General features: G+C 44.1%; 2 protein-coding genes across 3 annotated transcripts; one reads left to right on the plus strand and one right to left on the minus strand.

The window, feature by feature from the left end:
- The first annotated feature begins 218 nt into the window (after positions 1–218).
- Positions 219–6,624, plus strand: LOC125517403 (C2 and GRAM domain-containing protein At1g03370-like). 2 transcript variants are annotated; one of them, XM_048682598.2, is made up of 10 exons: positions 221–667; positions 1,287–2,657; positions 2,946–3,128; positions 3,209–3,489; positions 3,570–3,686; positions 4,413–4,675; positions 5,503–5,668; positions 5,766–6,026; positions 6,128–6,320; positions 6,466–6,624. In XM_048682598.2, exons 1-10 carry the CDS (start codon positions 274–276, stop codon positions 6,474–6,476), a joined length of 3,240 nt encoding a protein of 1,079 aa, XP_048538555.1. In that variant the 5' UTR covers positions 221–273; the 3' UTR covers positions 6,477–6,624. The 2 variants fall into 2 exon arrangements, with proteins under 2 accessions (XP_087383347.1, XP_048538555.1); XM_087527221.1 differs by lacking the exon at positions 6,466–6,624 and having other exon boundaries at positions 219–667; positions 6,128–6,346.
- Positions 6,625–7,094: 470 nt separating this feature from the next.
- LOC125517404 (pentatricopeptide repeat-containing protein At3g02490, mitochondrial) lies at positions 7,095–9,169 on the minus strand. The gene has a single exon (XM_048682599.2). The coding sequence runs from the start codon at positions 9,056–9,058 to the stop codon at positions 7,271–7,273; it is 1,788 nt and encodes a 595-aa protein (XP_048538556.1). The 5' UTR covers positions 9,059–9,169; the 3' UTR covers positions 7,095–7,270.
- Positions 9,170–12,554: the final 3,385 nt, after the last annotated feature.

Here is a 12,554-nt window from a genome sequence, read left to right on the forward strand (position 1 = left end):
ATAGCTCGGAGCACCTGCAACGTGTTTGGTGGAAGCCACGACCCGCCCCGCAGATCCAACGGTCCCAAACCGCTCCACCTCATCCCGCACGAATCTCGAGGGCCCCAAACCGCCACGAGACAAACGCCTCTCCAATTCAAACGGTGGCGGGCAATCCTCTGGCCCCCCTTCTCCTTCTCTCTCATCCAAATCCCCAATTGGACGGGGCGAAGCAGCGAGGTCGCCGTCCGCCATTGCTCTCCCGCCTCCCCCTTCCCCTCCCCCAAGGTCGCGATGGGCGCGGTGGCGCGCCCGGAGCTGGCCCAGCGGAGCGCGCCGATGCGGCTGTGCGTGCACGTGCTGGAGGCGCGGGGGCTCCCGGCCATCTACCTCAACGGCTCCAGCGACCCCTACGTGCGCCTGCAGCTCGGGAGGCGGCGGGCCAAGACGACGGTGGTCAAGCGGAGCCTCAGCCCCGTCTGGGACGAGGAGTTCGGCTTCCTCGTCGCGGACGTCGCCGAGGACCTCGTCGTCTCCGTGCTCAACGAGAACAGGTTCTTCAGCACCGACTTCCTCGGCCGCGTCAAGGTGCCGCTCTCCGCCATCCTGGAGACGGAGGACCACTCGCTCGCCACCGCCTGGTACCAGCTCCAGCCCAAGAGCAGCAAGTTCAGGAGCAAAAAACGCGGTACGTAGGTACAACCTTCATTCGTTCGTTCGTCGCATTTTGCAAACCCGCCATGTTTGATTGCTTTAGATGTTTCCAAGATAGATGCTTTACTGAAGATGAGATTGCAAGCCTGAAATGTACTCCCTCCGTTTGGAATTACTTGTCACAGAAATGGATGTATCTAGACATATTTTAGTTCTAGATACATCCATTTTCGAGACAAGTAATTCCGAACGGAGGGAGTAGTCAAGATAAATAAATGTAATAATTAAGCTACCTACCGAATTGAGCATCCTGTCCTGTTTACATGTGGGTGAAAGGGAGTGCCCCATCCCCATGTGCTGTTCAAATTGGGTGTCAGGGGTTTTAGAAGTAGGAAATTTCTCCGAGAAGTTTGCTAAGGTATACGTACACTCCTCCTTTTCTAAAAAAACGTACATGTTCATGGAATTTTGAGGAGTCTCAATCCACTGAATTTGCATCGGGCCAAGAACTAACTGAATTTATACATTCACAAGTATTAGCTGCTATTCCGCAAAATGCTTTTATGATAAGGTCAGTTGAAAGTCGCTGGTAAGTTATAGCTGAACCTAAAGGCTAAAAGTAAGCATTGCTCACTATTTTTTTAATTTTGCAGGTGAAATTTGCCTGAAGATATACCTATCGGTTAGGGAAGGCCACTGCAATGAGTCGCAAAACATTCTGATGCAACTTATCAACGATACGCCGTGCAGCTCAACTAGGTCAATTGAAACTAACGAGTCCTCCTTATCAGCAGTTGCTAGCAGCCTGGATCAATCAGCCTGCGCTAGCATGGACCGTGCATTCTACCGTAGTGGTGTGGATCAGTTGACCCAAAGCAACACGGACCAAAAAGTCCCGAGCAGCCTACCTTGTGGCACCACACAGCAAGCAGTTATTCTGGAACCTGAAGAGGATGACGGCGATGCTACCGGCAATGCATCATCAGTAGTGGAGGTCTTGGCTCGATACTTCCGTAAAGCTGCTGATGCCGGACCTTCTCTAACATCAGACCCCGATCCCATAGATCAGTTTCAAGAAACAGAAATAGCTGGATCCTCTGAAAATGGCAAGAACGGCATGCCCGAAGTTAATCTTGATGAACTACTGAAAACTATGGAGTCTAAAGATCAAGGTGGTGCAATGCCAGGAAACTTACCTGGTGGCGTTCTGCTGGAGCAATCTTACATTATTAAACCAGCTGAATTGAATGCCATGCTGTTTTCAGCGAATTCAGATTTCTGGCCAGCAGTTGCAGAAGTTCAAGGACTAAGTGGGTTTCAAATTGATCCCTGGAAATATGAGAATAACGAAAATTCTGTGAAAAGGACATTAACTTACACAAAAGCTGCAAGCAAATTAGTCAAGGCTGTAAAAGCTACAGAAAAGCAGACATACTTGAAGGCAGCTGGAAATTCGTTTGCTGTGCTTTCTAGTGTTAGTACTCCTGAAGTTCCCTGCGGTAATTGTTTCAAGGTGGAGATATTGTACTGTATAATACCAGGTACCCCATTGCAATCTGAAGAACAAACCTCACAGCTGACTATAAGTTGGCGCCTCAACTTTGTTCAGAGCACAATGCTGAAAGGAATGATTGAGAATGGGACAAGGCAAGGCCTCAGAGAAGGATATGCACAGTTCACTGAATTGCTTTCCAAGAAAATCAAAGTAGCTGAGCTAGATGACGCTAAATCGAGCAAAGACAAGATTCTAGCTTCACTGCAGACTCATGAACAATCCAACTGGAAGCTGGTTGCCCGCTTCCTTGGGAGCTTTGCATTCATATTCTCATTTACTGTTGCAGTGTATGGCATTGCACACCTTCGTTTAGTCAAGCCCAGTAAAATGGTGCATGGAGGGCTTGAATATTTTGGTATTGATCTTCCAGATTCAATTGGGGAGGTTGTATTTTGTGCTCTTTTGATTCTTCAGGGGAAGAATATCTTCAAAGTAGGTCAACGTTTTTTGCAGGCCTGGAGAAAACGTGGTAATTATTTCTCTTTATCCAAAAAATGTAGTACATATGTATCTATTGATAGACACACTTTTTATTCTGTAAATATTAATTCAGGACGAGTGAATATTATGCTTTCCTCATCCCTCTCTAACTACTCTTTTTCTAGAATTGCTTCAATTGTTGAGATGATTTAATAAACACAATTTGTTCATCTTAAGAACTATACTTTCATTCCCTTCATTGCTACTCATATATCTCCACTCCTTTCATTGGGAATAAACTGTAAGCACATGTAAATCTTTGCCCTTCCAATATTAGGCAGCGATCATGGGGTCAAAGCTCATGGTGATGGCTGGTTGCTGACTGTTGCACTTATTGAGGGAAGCGGCATAGTAGGTGCAGGCACACCAGGCTTGGCTGATCCTTATGTAGTTTTTATGTGCAATGGGAAGAGGAAAACTAGCTCAGTTAAGTTCCAGACATCAGAACCAAAATGGAATGGTAAGTTTGTCGAACTGGAAAGACCAACGTATGACCTTCTCAGAGCATTTGCTGATACCGTGGTCTTTTTAACTCTCTAGAGATATTTGAATTTGATGCAATGGATGATCCCCCATCAAGGTTGGACGTGGTTGTGCATGATTCAGATGGACCACTCGATGATAATGCTATTGGTCGCACAGAAATAAATTTTGTGAAAAACAATTTGTCAGATTTGGATGATACATGGCTTCCTCTCGATGGAAGGTTTGCCCAAGGATCTGAGCCCAAGTTACATTTAAGAATTTTTTTGAACAACTCACGTGGGACTGAAGTTGTTATGAATTATCTGGAAAAGATGGGGAAAGAAGTCGGCAAGAAGGTATGAGTTGGCTAACATATGATTAATTGTCATTTTCAGCACAAAGTATTTACTGAAGTTGCGTATGACTGAATGTTCAGATGCCCTTGCGGTCCTCTCAGACAAATTCATCATTCCGTAAGCTCTTTAGCCTTCCTCCAGAAGAATTTCTTATTGATGATTTCACCTGCCACCTAAAAAGGAAAATGCCACTTCAGGTAATTAGGTGTGTTGAGTTGAATTCACGTTTACTCTCATTGTTCCAAATTATTTGAAGTTCTTTTTTTCGCGAATACGCAAAGCTTGCATATCATTTCATTGATAGAAGTTAATAGTGAATACAAGTGGTGGTACAACACATGTCACGAACATAGCAGGTGTCGACATGGTGCCCGGAGCAGAGAGACATGGGATGCTCGGCCATGACACGAACGCAGAAGAATTATTTGAAGTTCTATCTTTGTCTTAAATCAAACTTTTCTATATTTTACCAAGTCTATATATAATGTGCTAATATCTTCAAATCAAATATACTCCCTCCGTTTCTCTTTAGTCTGCATATAAAATTTGTCTAAAGTCATGAACTTTGACCAACTCTATAGGAAAAAATTATGAACATTCACAATACGAAATCAATATCATTAGGTGCATCATGAAATTAATTTTCATACTATATAACTTTAGTATTGTAAATGTTGATATATTTAATATAAATTTGGTCAAACTTTGCATAGTTTGACTTCAAACAGACCATATATGCGGAGTAAAAAGAAAGGGAGGGAGTATCTAAGTACGAAAAATATTTTATGATGAATATAATGAAACTAATTTGGAGTTGTAGACGTTGATATATTTTTCTGGACTTGGTCAAACTTAAAGAAGGTTGACTTAGGACAAAGCTAGAAAATCAATCGAGAAACTGAACATTGTATTTTTTTTTGCAGGGGCGCCTCTTTCTTTCCCCAAGAATAATTGGATTTTATTCCAATATATTTGGGCGGAAAACCAAGTTTTTCTTTCTTTGGGAAGACATTGATGATATCCAGGTTGTTCCACCGTCTCTTTCAACAGTTGGCAGTCCATCCTTGATGATCATCCTCCAGAAGGACAGAGGTCTAGAAGCCAGGCATGGTGCCAAAACACAGGATCCTCAAGGAAGACTGAGGTTCCATTTCCAAACATTTGTCTCATTCAACGATGCTCACAGGTGTTTTCTTTTCCCTTTTGCCATTTGTTTTTATTTCTTTCGTGTCTACAGAGTTCAAACAAGACATTTCCAATGACATTCGTGAAGGTCTGGGCAAAAAAAAAACGATTCTCCAAAAAGACTATTTTTGAAAGCATTTTGGAGCACTGATTTTGTTATTTTCGTCCAGACCTCCAGGAATGAGATTTCATCACGACAATTTGCACACAGGCAGAAAACTCAGCAATGTTTGTTGTAAAAAAGAAACATTATTTTTGAATTTTATTTCTGCTTTTCGTATTTTTAGTGTTCATAGCTGGAGCATTTTGAGCTCAGGATTAGAAGGACACTTTCGTCCACATGACTACTACTCCCCAAATTGTATGAGCATATGCGCACACACACAATAGAAAGACACTCCCTCCATCTAGAAATGTAGGTCATTCAACTTGTTTGAAGTCTTTCATGCAAGACTTCAGACAACATTTTTCTGAACATGATAGGATATGAAAAATAAGAACAAAACAGAAAAGAATTTGCAAGAAAAATCTAAAACAATCTTTTCATGCAGTGGATCTTTGCATTCTTCATACACTTTAGATGGCATGACAACTTAAATGTCTAGACAGAGGGATTAATTGGTATCAGGCTATCCTACACACATTTTCACAATAACACAGCATGCAGACTAATATCTTGCTATACTTCTGTTAAGATGGCACTTTGGAAAATCTGACGTCTAGCAGAGTTATTATGGCACTTTTTTAACTCCTATTCTCCCATTTCAATTTTCCACCAATTTCTCTTATCAAGTAGTTGATGATGTATACCAATCTGATGTCTAACAGAGTTATTATGGCACTTTGGAAAACACGGTCATCGGGTCTAGAACAAAAGGGAGAGACGACCGACAAAGAACCTGAACCAAAACAGCTCCCCAATGAAGAAGTTTCTCTGTTGGGCAACGAAGATGTAAAAATGTCAGAAGTCTACTCGGCTGTTCTTTCTGTTGATGTGGGCCTTGCTCTCTCTCAATGAACGCATGTTTGGCACCTTGTATAATGCACTTGTAAAAGCATCTGTTTAAACCTCTTCGATTATGTACTCACAGGTCAATGCCTTGATGGAGATGTTCTCCGGAGGTCCACTGGAACACAAGGTGATGCAGAAGGCTGGTTGTGTTGACTACTCACCAACAGAATGGGAGCCAGTAAACCGAAACATATACCAGAGGCAGATCAGCTTTAGGCTATCAAAATATGGAGGAGAAGCGACAACCAAGCAACAAAAATATAACTTACAGAATCGAGACGGGTGGGTCCTTGAGGAGGTCATGACCCTCCAAGGCGTCCTGCATGAAGACTATTCGAGTGTGAGATAACTTAGACAGTCAAGACTGGATCTGATGAAAATGCTTGCATGTTTAATATCATATTGCAGGATCATGACATTCTTTCTCTTCCAAAATTGCAGATCCAGCTCAAGTACCATATGATGAGCACGGCGTTGAAACCAAACTCCTGTAGCATTCAGGTGATGTTAGGGATTGTCTGGTTGAAGGGCACTAGGCACCAAAAGAAGGCTACAAAGAATGTCATGTCGAATTCCACCAACAGGCTGAAGGAAATATTCTCAGAAGTCGAAAAGGAGCTTTCATCCAGAAAAGGTACCCGTTTCAGCACAACAGATTGATTCTTCCCGGTAGCAAATTGCTGAAACGAGCCTGGGCTCAATTCGACAGAAATGCTGCTGCTGCTCTGATGAAAAATAATCTTTCAGTGCTGACTAGTACTTCTGCAATGTTGTTCCAGGTGTGAGTTAACGCCGGTGCAGAACAGCGACTAGATTGTTTGATTCTGTCGCTCAATTAAGATTAAAAGAAGACACCAAAGATCAGCAGTCATGATGATCATAACATAGTTCGGCGCAGCAGCATCACTGCCTGCTTCGCCCCTTTGCTCAGCCCAGATTTTTTGCACAGATGGCCAGCATATCAACTGACATGGATATGTTTTCTCCTCACACGCGCATTTGATCAATCTGATGTTACCTTGATAGGAACTCAAGCAGAGCTGTGTATACACAATGAACTTACACCACAAGATTACATGAGTGGAATATAGACTTCTTACAGAGTCTTGTGATACACTAACATGCATGCCGGTCATTATCCCCATACAGAGATTGGAGAGTGTATATGTACATGTGCCAACTATAAATAGAAAAGAAAATTAGTATACTACACATATAGTACCAGAATGACAGAACTCAATTTCGTACGACCATCAAGCTGAACACCAAATGAGCAGTGCATTAAGGAGAACTACAGGAAACTGGTACACTGATGCCAATCATTTAAATTGGCACTATTGCAAGATGGCTATTGCTACATGAAGCATATAAATATGTGGCACAAACAGAAAAAAGAATTTCCATGGCAGAGAGGAAAAAAGAATGGTATTTATTTTTTAGAGGACAAGTAGGCATTTCAGCAAAGAAGTTTTCTGCCATCCAAACTTCTGATTCTGGCTCAAAGGCCAGTTACAAAACCAAGGGGGAATACAAAATGCCAATTGAAATACAAGCATCAGCAATTCGATTCAACATAAGAATAGTCTACAACGCTGCTGTAGGTTCTTCAATCTTCATCTTATAGAAGAGGTCGAGAACATCTGCGTGGTTTTGGACACTTCCAGGAGATACCGAGAGCAGCTGCCGGGCAATTTCATGCCTCCCCTCTTTGAACAGACCTTGAAACAAGCGCATGTAAACTGTTCTTGATGGGAACTCCTCTGAAGACATTGCGTTTAGCAGACCCAGGGCATCATCCACGGTACCAGATTTCAAAATGTGTGTGATAAATGGATTGATATAAGGCGGAAATCCATTACTTTTCATTAAACCTAGCACATCAAATGCTTCTTTAAGATGCCCTTGGCGGATCAACTTGTGGATCAAATACTTGTAGGTACTTTGCCAAGGAACCACATCCTTTTCCAACACCAGGTCCTTCAGAACTTTGAACGCTTCCTTTGCTTCTTTCTTCCTGCACAGCCCATACACAAGCACCTCAAGAGCGCTACCAACCTGATTGCCACTTCTTCTTTCCAGCATTTCGGGGAAGCATGAAACTGCCATATCAACATCATCACCAAGGGAATACTTCTGAACCAAAGCAGACCATACAGGTGGATCCAACTTATGCCCTGATTTTTCCACACGAGCCAAATGTTTGTGCGCTGTTTCCAGATTCCCAGCATCACACATTGCAAGAACAGCTTTTCCATGTACAGTGCTGTCTGGTGCAAAACCACCGTGCTCCATGGCCTTCAACACCCTGCCACTCTCACCAAGCCTTTCTACGCTTCTCAGCGACTTGATAACAGCATCAAACACGGAAGACTTCACCTCATTCCCAGCCTTCTGATAGATCCGCACAACCCTCATCACCAGCTTCAGATCCATATCATCCCTCACAACAAGCTTCTTCAATAAGAACACAAAATCCTGAGCCGATGGCTTCTCCGTCCCACCCATTGCAAACCGGAACAAGTCTACTGCATCCTCAAACATCTTCCTCTTGAGAAACCTATCGATGAGAATAACGTACACCTCCTTATCCAGCCCAACCTCCTTACTGCTCATCTTCCGCAGGACCTCTCGGAACTCCTCAATAGAATCCTCCCGGCCAATGATCTTTGCCATTGCATTGTAAACCTTGCCCCAGTTGATCCCTGCCCCAGCTGACTGCTCCACCCAATTAAAGAACACCATTGCCTGTCGCGGAAACTGCCCAATCTTCTCCACAACCAGTGCCACCATCTCATCACTCACCTCAACGCCCAATTGATTCAGCTTGTCCAGCTTAGATAACTCATCGGCATCTGAGCGGAGAATCTTGCACGCCTCCGCCACCGCTGCGTTCCTGGAGTGCGCGAAGAAGGCCTTCTGGATCATGTCGGCGTCCTTGGACATGCCATTGGACCGGAAGCTCTCCGTGGCGGCCTGGAGGGTGGTCTTCGAGATGCCGTAGCCCCTGGAACGCATCGAGGAGACGAGTGACCAGAAATGGGCGGCGTCGCTGTTGGCGGCGGCGAGCTGGAGCATGGAGTTGAAGCACTTGGAGTTGAGGACGGCGGCGTCGTGGGATGCGGCCCAGGAGAAGAAGCGGGAGGCGGCAGGGTAGTTGGAGGCGAGGTCCGGGTGGACAAGGAGGGCGGGGATGGTGTTGGGGTGTGAGAGGTCGATGCCGGCTGACTGGATCGCGGTGGCGGGATCCGCCGGCAGGGATGGTTGGAAGAATATGGCAGCGACGGAGGAGCCGGACATGAGGCGATGGTGGGGGAGGAGGGAGGGGAGGCGGCATAGACGACCGCCGCCGGAGTTGAGGACGGTGCGGAGCATGGTGGTGGTGGTGGCGGCGGCGGCGGCGCAGGAGGAGGAGGAGCGTTGGAACTGAAAATGAGGGTTTAGCCTGCTAGGGTTGGCCCGGTTGCTGTTTGGGCATTTGGAATGATGAAGAAGAAGCTCAATGGGCTTGCCCAAAACTTTGTTTTTGTCATTCTAGATTTTGCTTACTTTACTGATGTCACTCTAGAATTTGACATATTATTTTTGCCACTCTTAGTTTTTAACAATACATCGCAAATGTCATTCGGTGACAAAAAAGATAACTTTTTATTTCATTTTTGCCACTCTTAAATTTTGACAATGTATCACAATTGCTACTCTAAAATTATTGGTTTTGTCATGAAATAGCAATTGTGATGTATTGTCAAAACTAAAAATAGCAAAAATAAAATGTCAAATTATAGAATGGCATAAGCAAGGTGGTAAGAAGCTAGAGTGCAAAAATAAAGTTCATATTTTCCCTTTGTCAAGTACCATCCTTACTAGTACGTCTAAAAAAATACCATTCTTATATTGCTCAGAAAGTAGATGTGGCTTCTCCCAAAAACAAGGGAAAAAAGATGTGTTCATCTCAAAAAAATAAAATAGACATGACTAGCTATTTCCCGGCACTCCTTGAAGCATGGTATAGCCAAGAGCAGCTGGCTATGTGGAGTTGACATATCATTTATAATTAATCTAATAGCTCATCCGTACCATAGTTAATCACACTAGTATATTATTTTTTCCGTCCAGAAATATCTGTCCTAAAAATGGTTGTATCTAGACTTATTTTAGTTACAGATACATCCATTTTATCCATTTCTAGGACAAGTATTTTCGGACGGAGGGAGTATATCATTAATATGTGGCTATGTCATTCTCTCGCAAAGGTTGTTGGAATTTGTGCTACAGTTGGCTGTAAACTTGTAGCCCGCTTATCTTCTCTCATCTCTCCTCTAACTAGACACAAGTCTGATGTGGCATCTTTTATAGACCGCCTACGTCACTCTATTGTACTTGCTCTCTGTCGGTGTCAAAACCGGCCGATCTCGGGTAGGGGGTCCCGAACTGTGTGCTTGAGGATCGAAGGTAACAGGAGACAAAGGGGACACGATGTTTGCCCAGGATCGGGCCCTCTTAATGGAGGTAAAACCCTACTTCATGTTTGATTGACTTTGATGAGTATAGGGGTTACAAGAGTTGATCTACCTCGAGATCGTAATGGCTAAACCCTAGCCGTCTAGCCAATGTGAATTCTGATAGCCTCTACGGACTAACCCCTCCGATTTATATATGTTGGGGAACGTAGTAATTCAAAAAAAATCCCACGATCACGCAAGATCTATCTAGAAGATGCATAGCAACGAGACAGGAGAGTGTGTCCACGTAACTCGTAGACTGAAAGCGGAAGCGTTTACTAACACAGTTGATGTAGTCGAACGTCTTCACGATCCAACCGATCCAAGTACCGAACGTACGGCACCTTCGTGTTCAGCACACGTTCAGCACGATGACGTCCCTCGAGCTCTTGATCCAGTAGAGGGTCGAGGGAGAGTTCCATCAGCACGACGGTGTGGTGAGGGTGTTGGTGATGTGATCCGCCCAAGGCTTCGCCTAAGCACTATGACAATATGACCGAGGTGGTAAACTGTGGAGGGGAGCACCGCACATGGCTGAGGAACAATTGATGTCCTTTGGGGTGCCCCTGGCCACGTATATAAAGGAGGGGGAGGAGGAGGCCGGCGGCCAAGGAGGGCGCGCCAAGGGGGGAATCCAACTAGGATTCCCTCTCCTATTCCAAGAGGGGGGAGGAGGGAAGGAGAGGGAGAGGGGACGGAAAGAGGGGGCCACGCCCCCTCCCCCTAGTCCAATTCGGACTGCCTTGGGGGGCGCCACCTTGTGGCCTGCCCTCTCCTACTCTCTTATGGCCCATTAAGGCCCATAACTTCTTCGAGGGGTTTCGATAACCCCTCGGTTCTCCGATAAATATCTGAAACGTCCTGAAACCTTTCCGGTGTCCGAATACCTTCGTCCAATATATCAATCTTTACCTCTCGACCATTTCGAGACTCCTCATCATGTCCGTGATCTCATCCGGGACTCCGAACAAACTTCGGTCACCAAAACACATAACTCATAATACAAATCGACATCGAACGTTAAGCGTGCGGACCCTACAGGTTCGAGAACTATGTAGACATGATCGAGACACATCTCTGGTCAATAACCAATTGCGGAACCTGGATGCTCATATTGGCTCCTACATATTCTACGAAGATCTTTATCGGTCAAACCGCATAACAACATACGTTATTCCCTTTGTCATCGGTATGTTACCTGCCCGAGATTCGATCGTTGGTATCATCATACCTAGTTCAATCTCGTTACCGGCAAGTCTCTTTACTCGTTCCGTAATGCATCATCCTGTAACTAACTCATTAGTCACATTGCTTGCAAGGCTTATAGTGATGTGCATTACCGAGAGGGCCCAGAGATACCTCTCCGATACACGGCGTGACAAATCCTAATCTTGATCTATGCCAACTCAAAAAACACCTTCTGAGACACCTGTAGAGCATCTCTATAATCACCCAGTTATGTTGTGACGTTTGATAGCACACAAAGTGTTCCTCCGGTATTTAGGAGTTGCATAATCTCATAGTCAGAGGAATATGTATAGTCATGAAGAAAGCAATAGAAATAAAACTAAACGATCATAATGCTAAGCTAACGGATGGGTCTTGTCCATCACATCATTCTCTAATGATGTGATCCCGTTCATCAAATGACAACACATGTCTATGGTCAGGAAACTTAACCATCTTTGATTAACGAGCTAGTCAAGTAGAGGCATACCAGGGACACTCTGTTTGTCTATGTATTCACACATGTACTAAGTTTCCGGTTAATACAATTCTAGCATGAATAATAAACATTTATCATGATATAAGGAAATATAAATAACAACTTTATTATTGCCTCTAGGGCATATTTCCTTCAGTCTCCCACTTGCACTAGAGTCAATAATCTAGATTACATAGTAATGATTCTAACACCCATGGAGTCTTGGTGTTGATCATGTTTTGCTCGTGGAAGAGGCTTAGTCAACGGGTCTGCAACATTCAGATCTGTATGTATTTTATAAATCTCTATGTCTCCCTCCTTGACTTGATCGTGGATGGAATTGAAGCATCTCTTGATGTGTTTGGTTCTCTTGTGAAATCTGGATTCCTTTGCCAAGGTAATTGCTCCAGTATTGTCACAAAAGATTTTCATTGGACCCGATGCACTTGGTATTACACCTAGATCGGATATGAACTCCTTCATCCAGACTCCTTCATTTGCTGCTTCCGAAGCAGCTATGTACTCCACTTCACACGTAGATCCCGCCACGACGCTTTGCTTGGAACTGCACCAACTGACAGCTCCACCATTCAATGTAAATACGTATCCGGTTTGTGATTTAGAGTCATCCGGATCAGTGTCAAAGCTTGCATCGATGTAACCA

Source organism: Triticum urartu, chromosome 6A, assembly GCF_056163025.1.
Source record: "Triticum urartu cultivar PI428250 chromosome 6A, HENAU_Tu73, whole genome shotgun sequence".
Taxonomy (NCBI): Eukaryota; Viridiplantae; Streptophyta; class Magnoliopsida; order Poales; family Poaceae; genus Triticum; species Triticum urartu.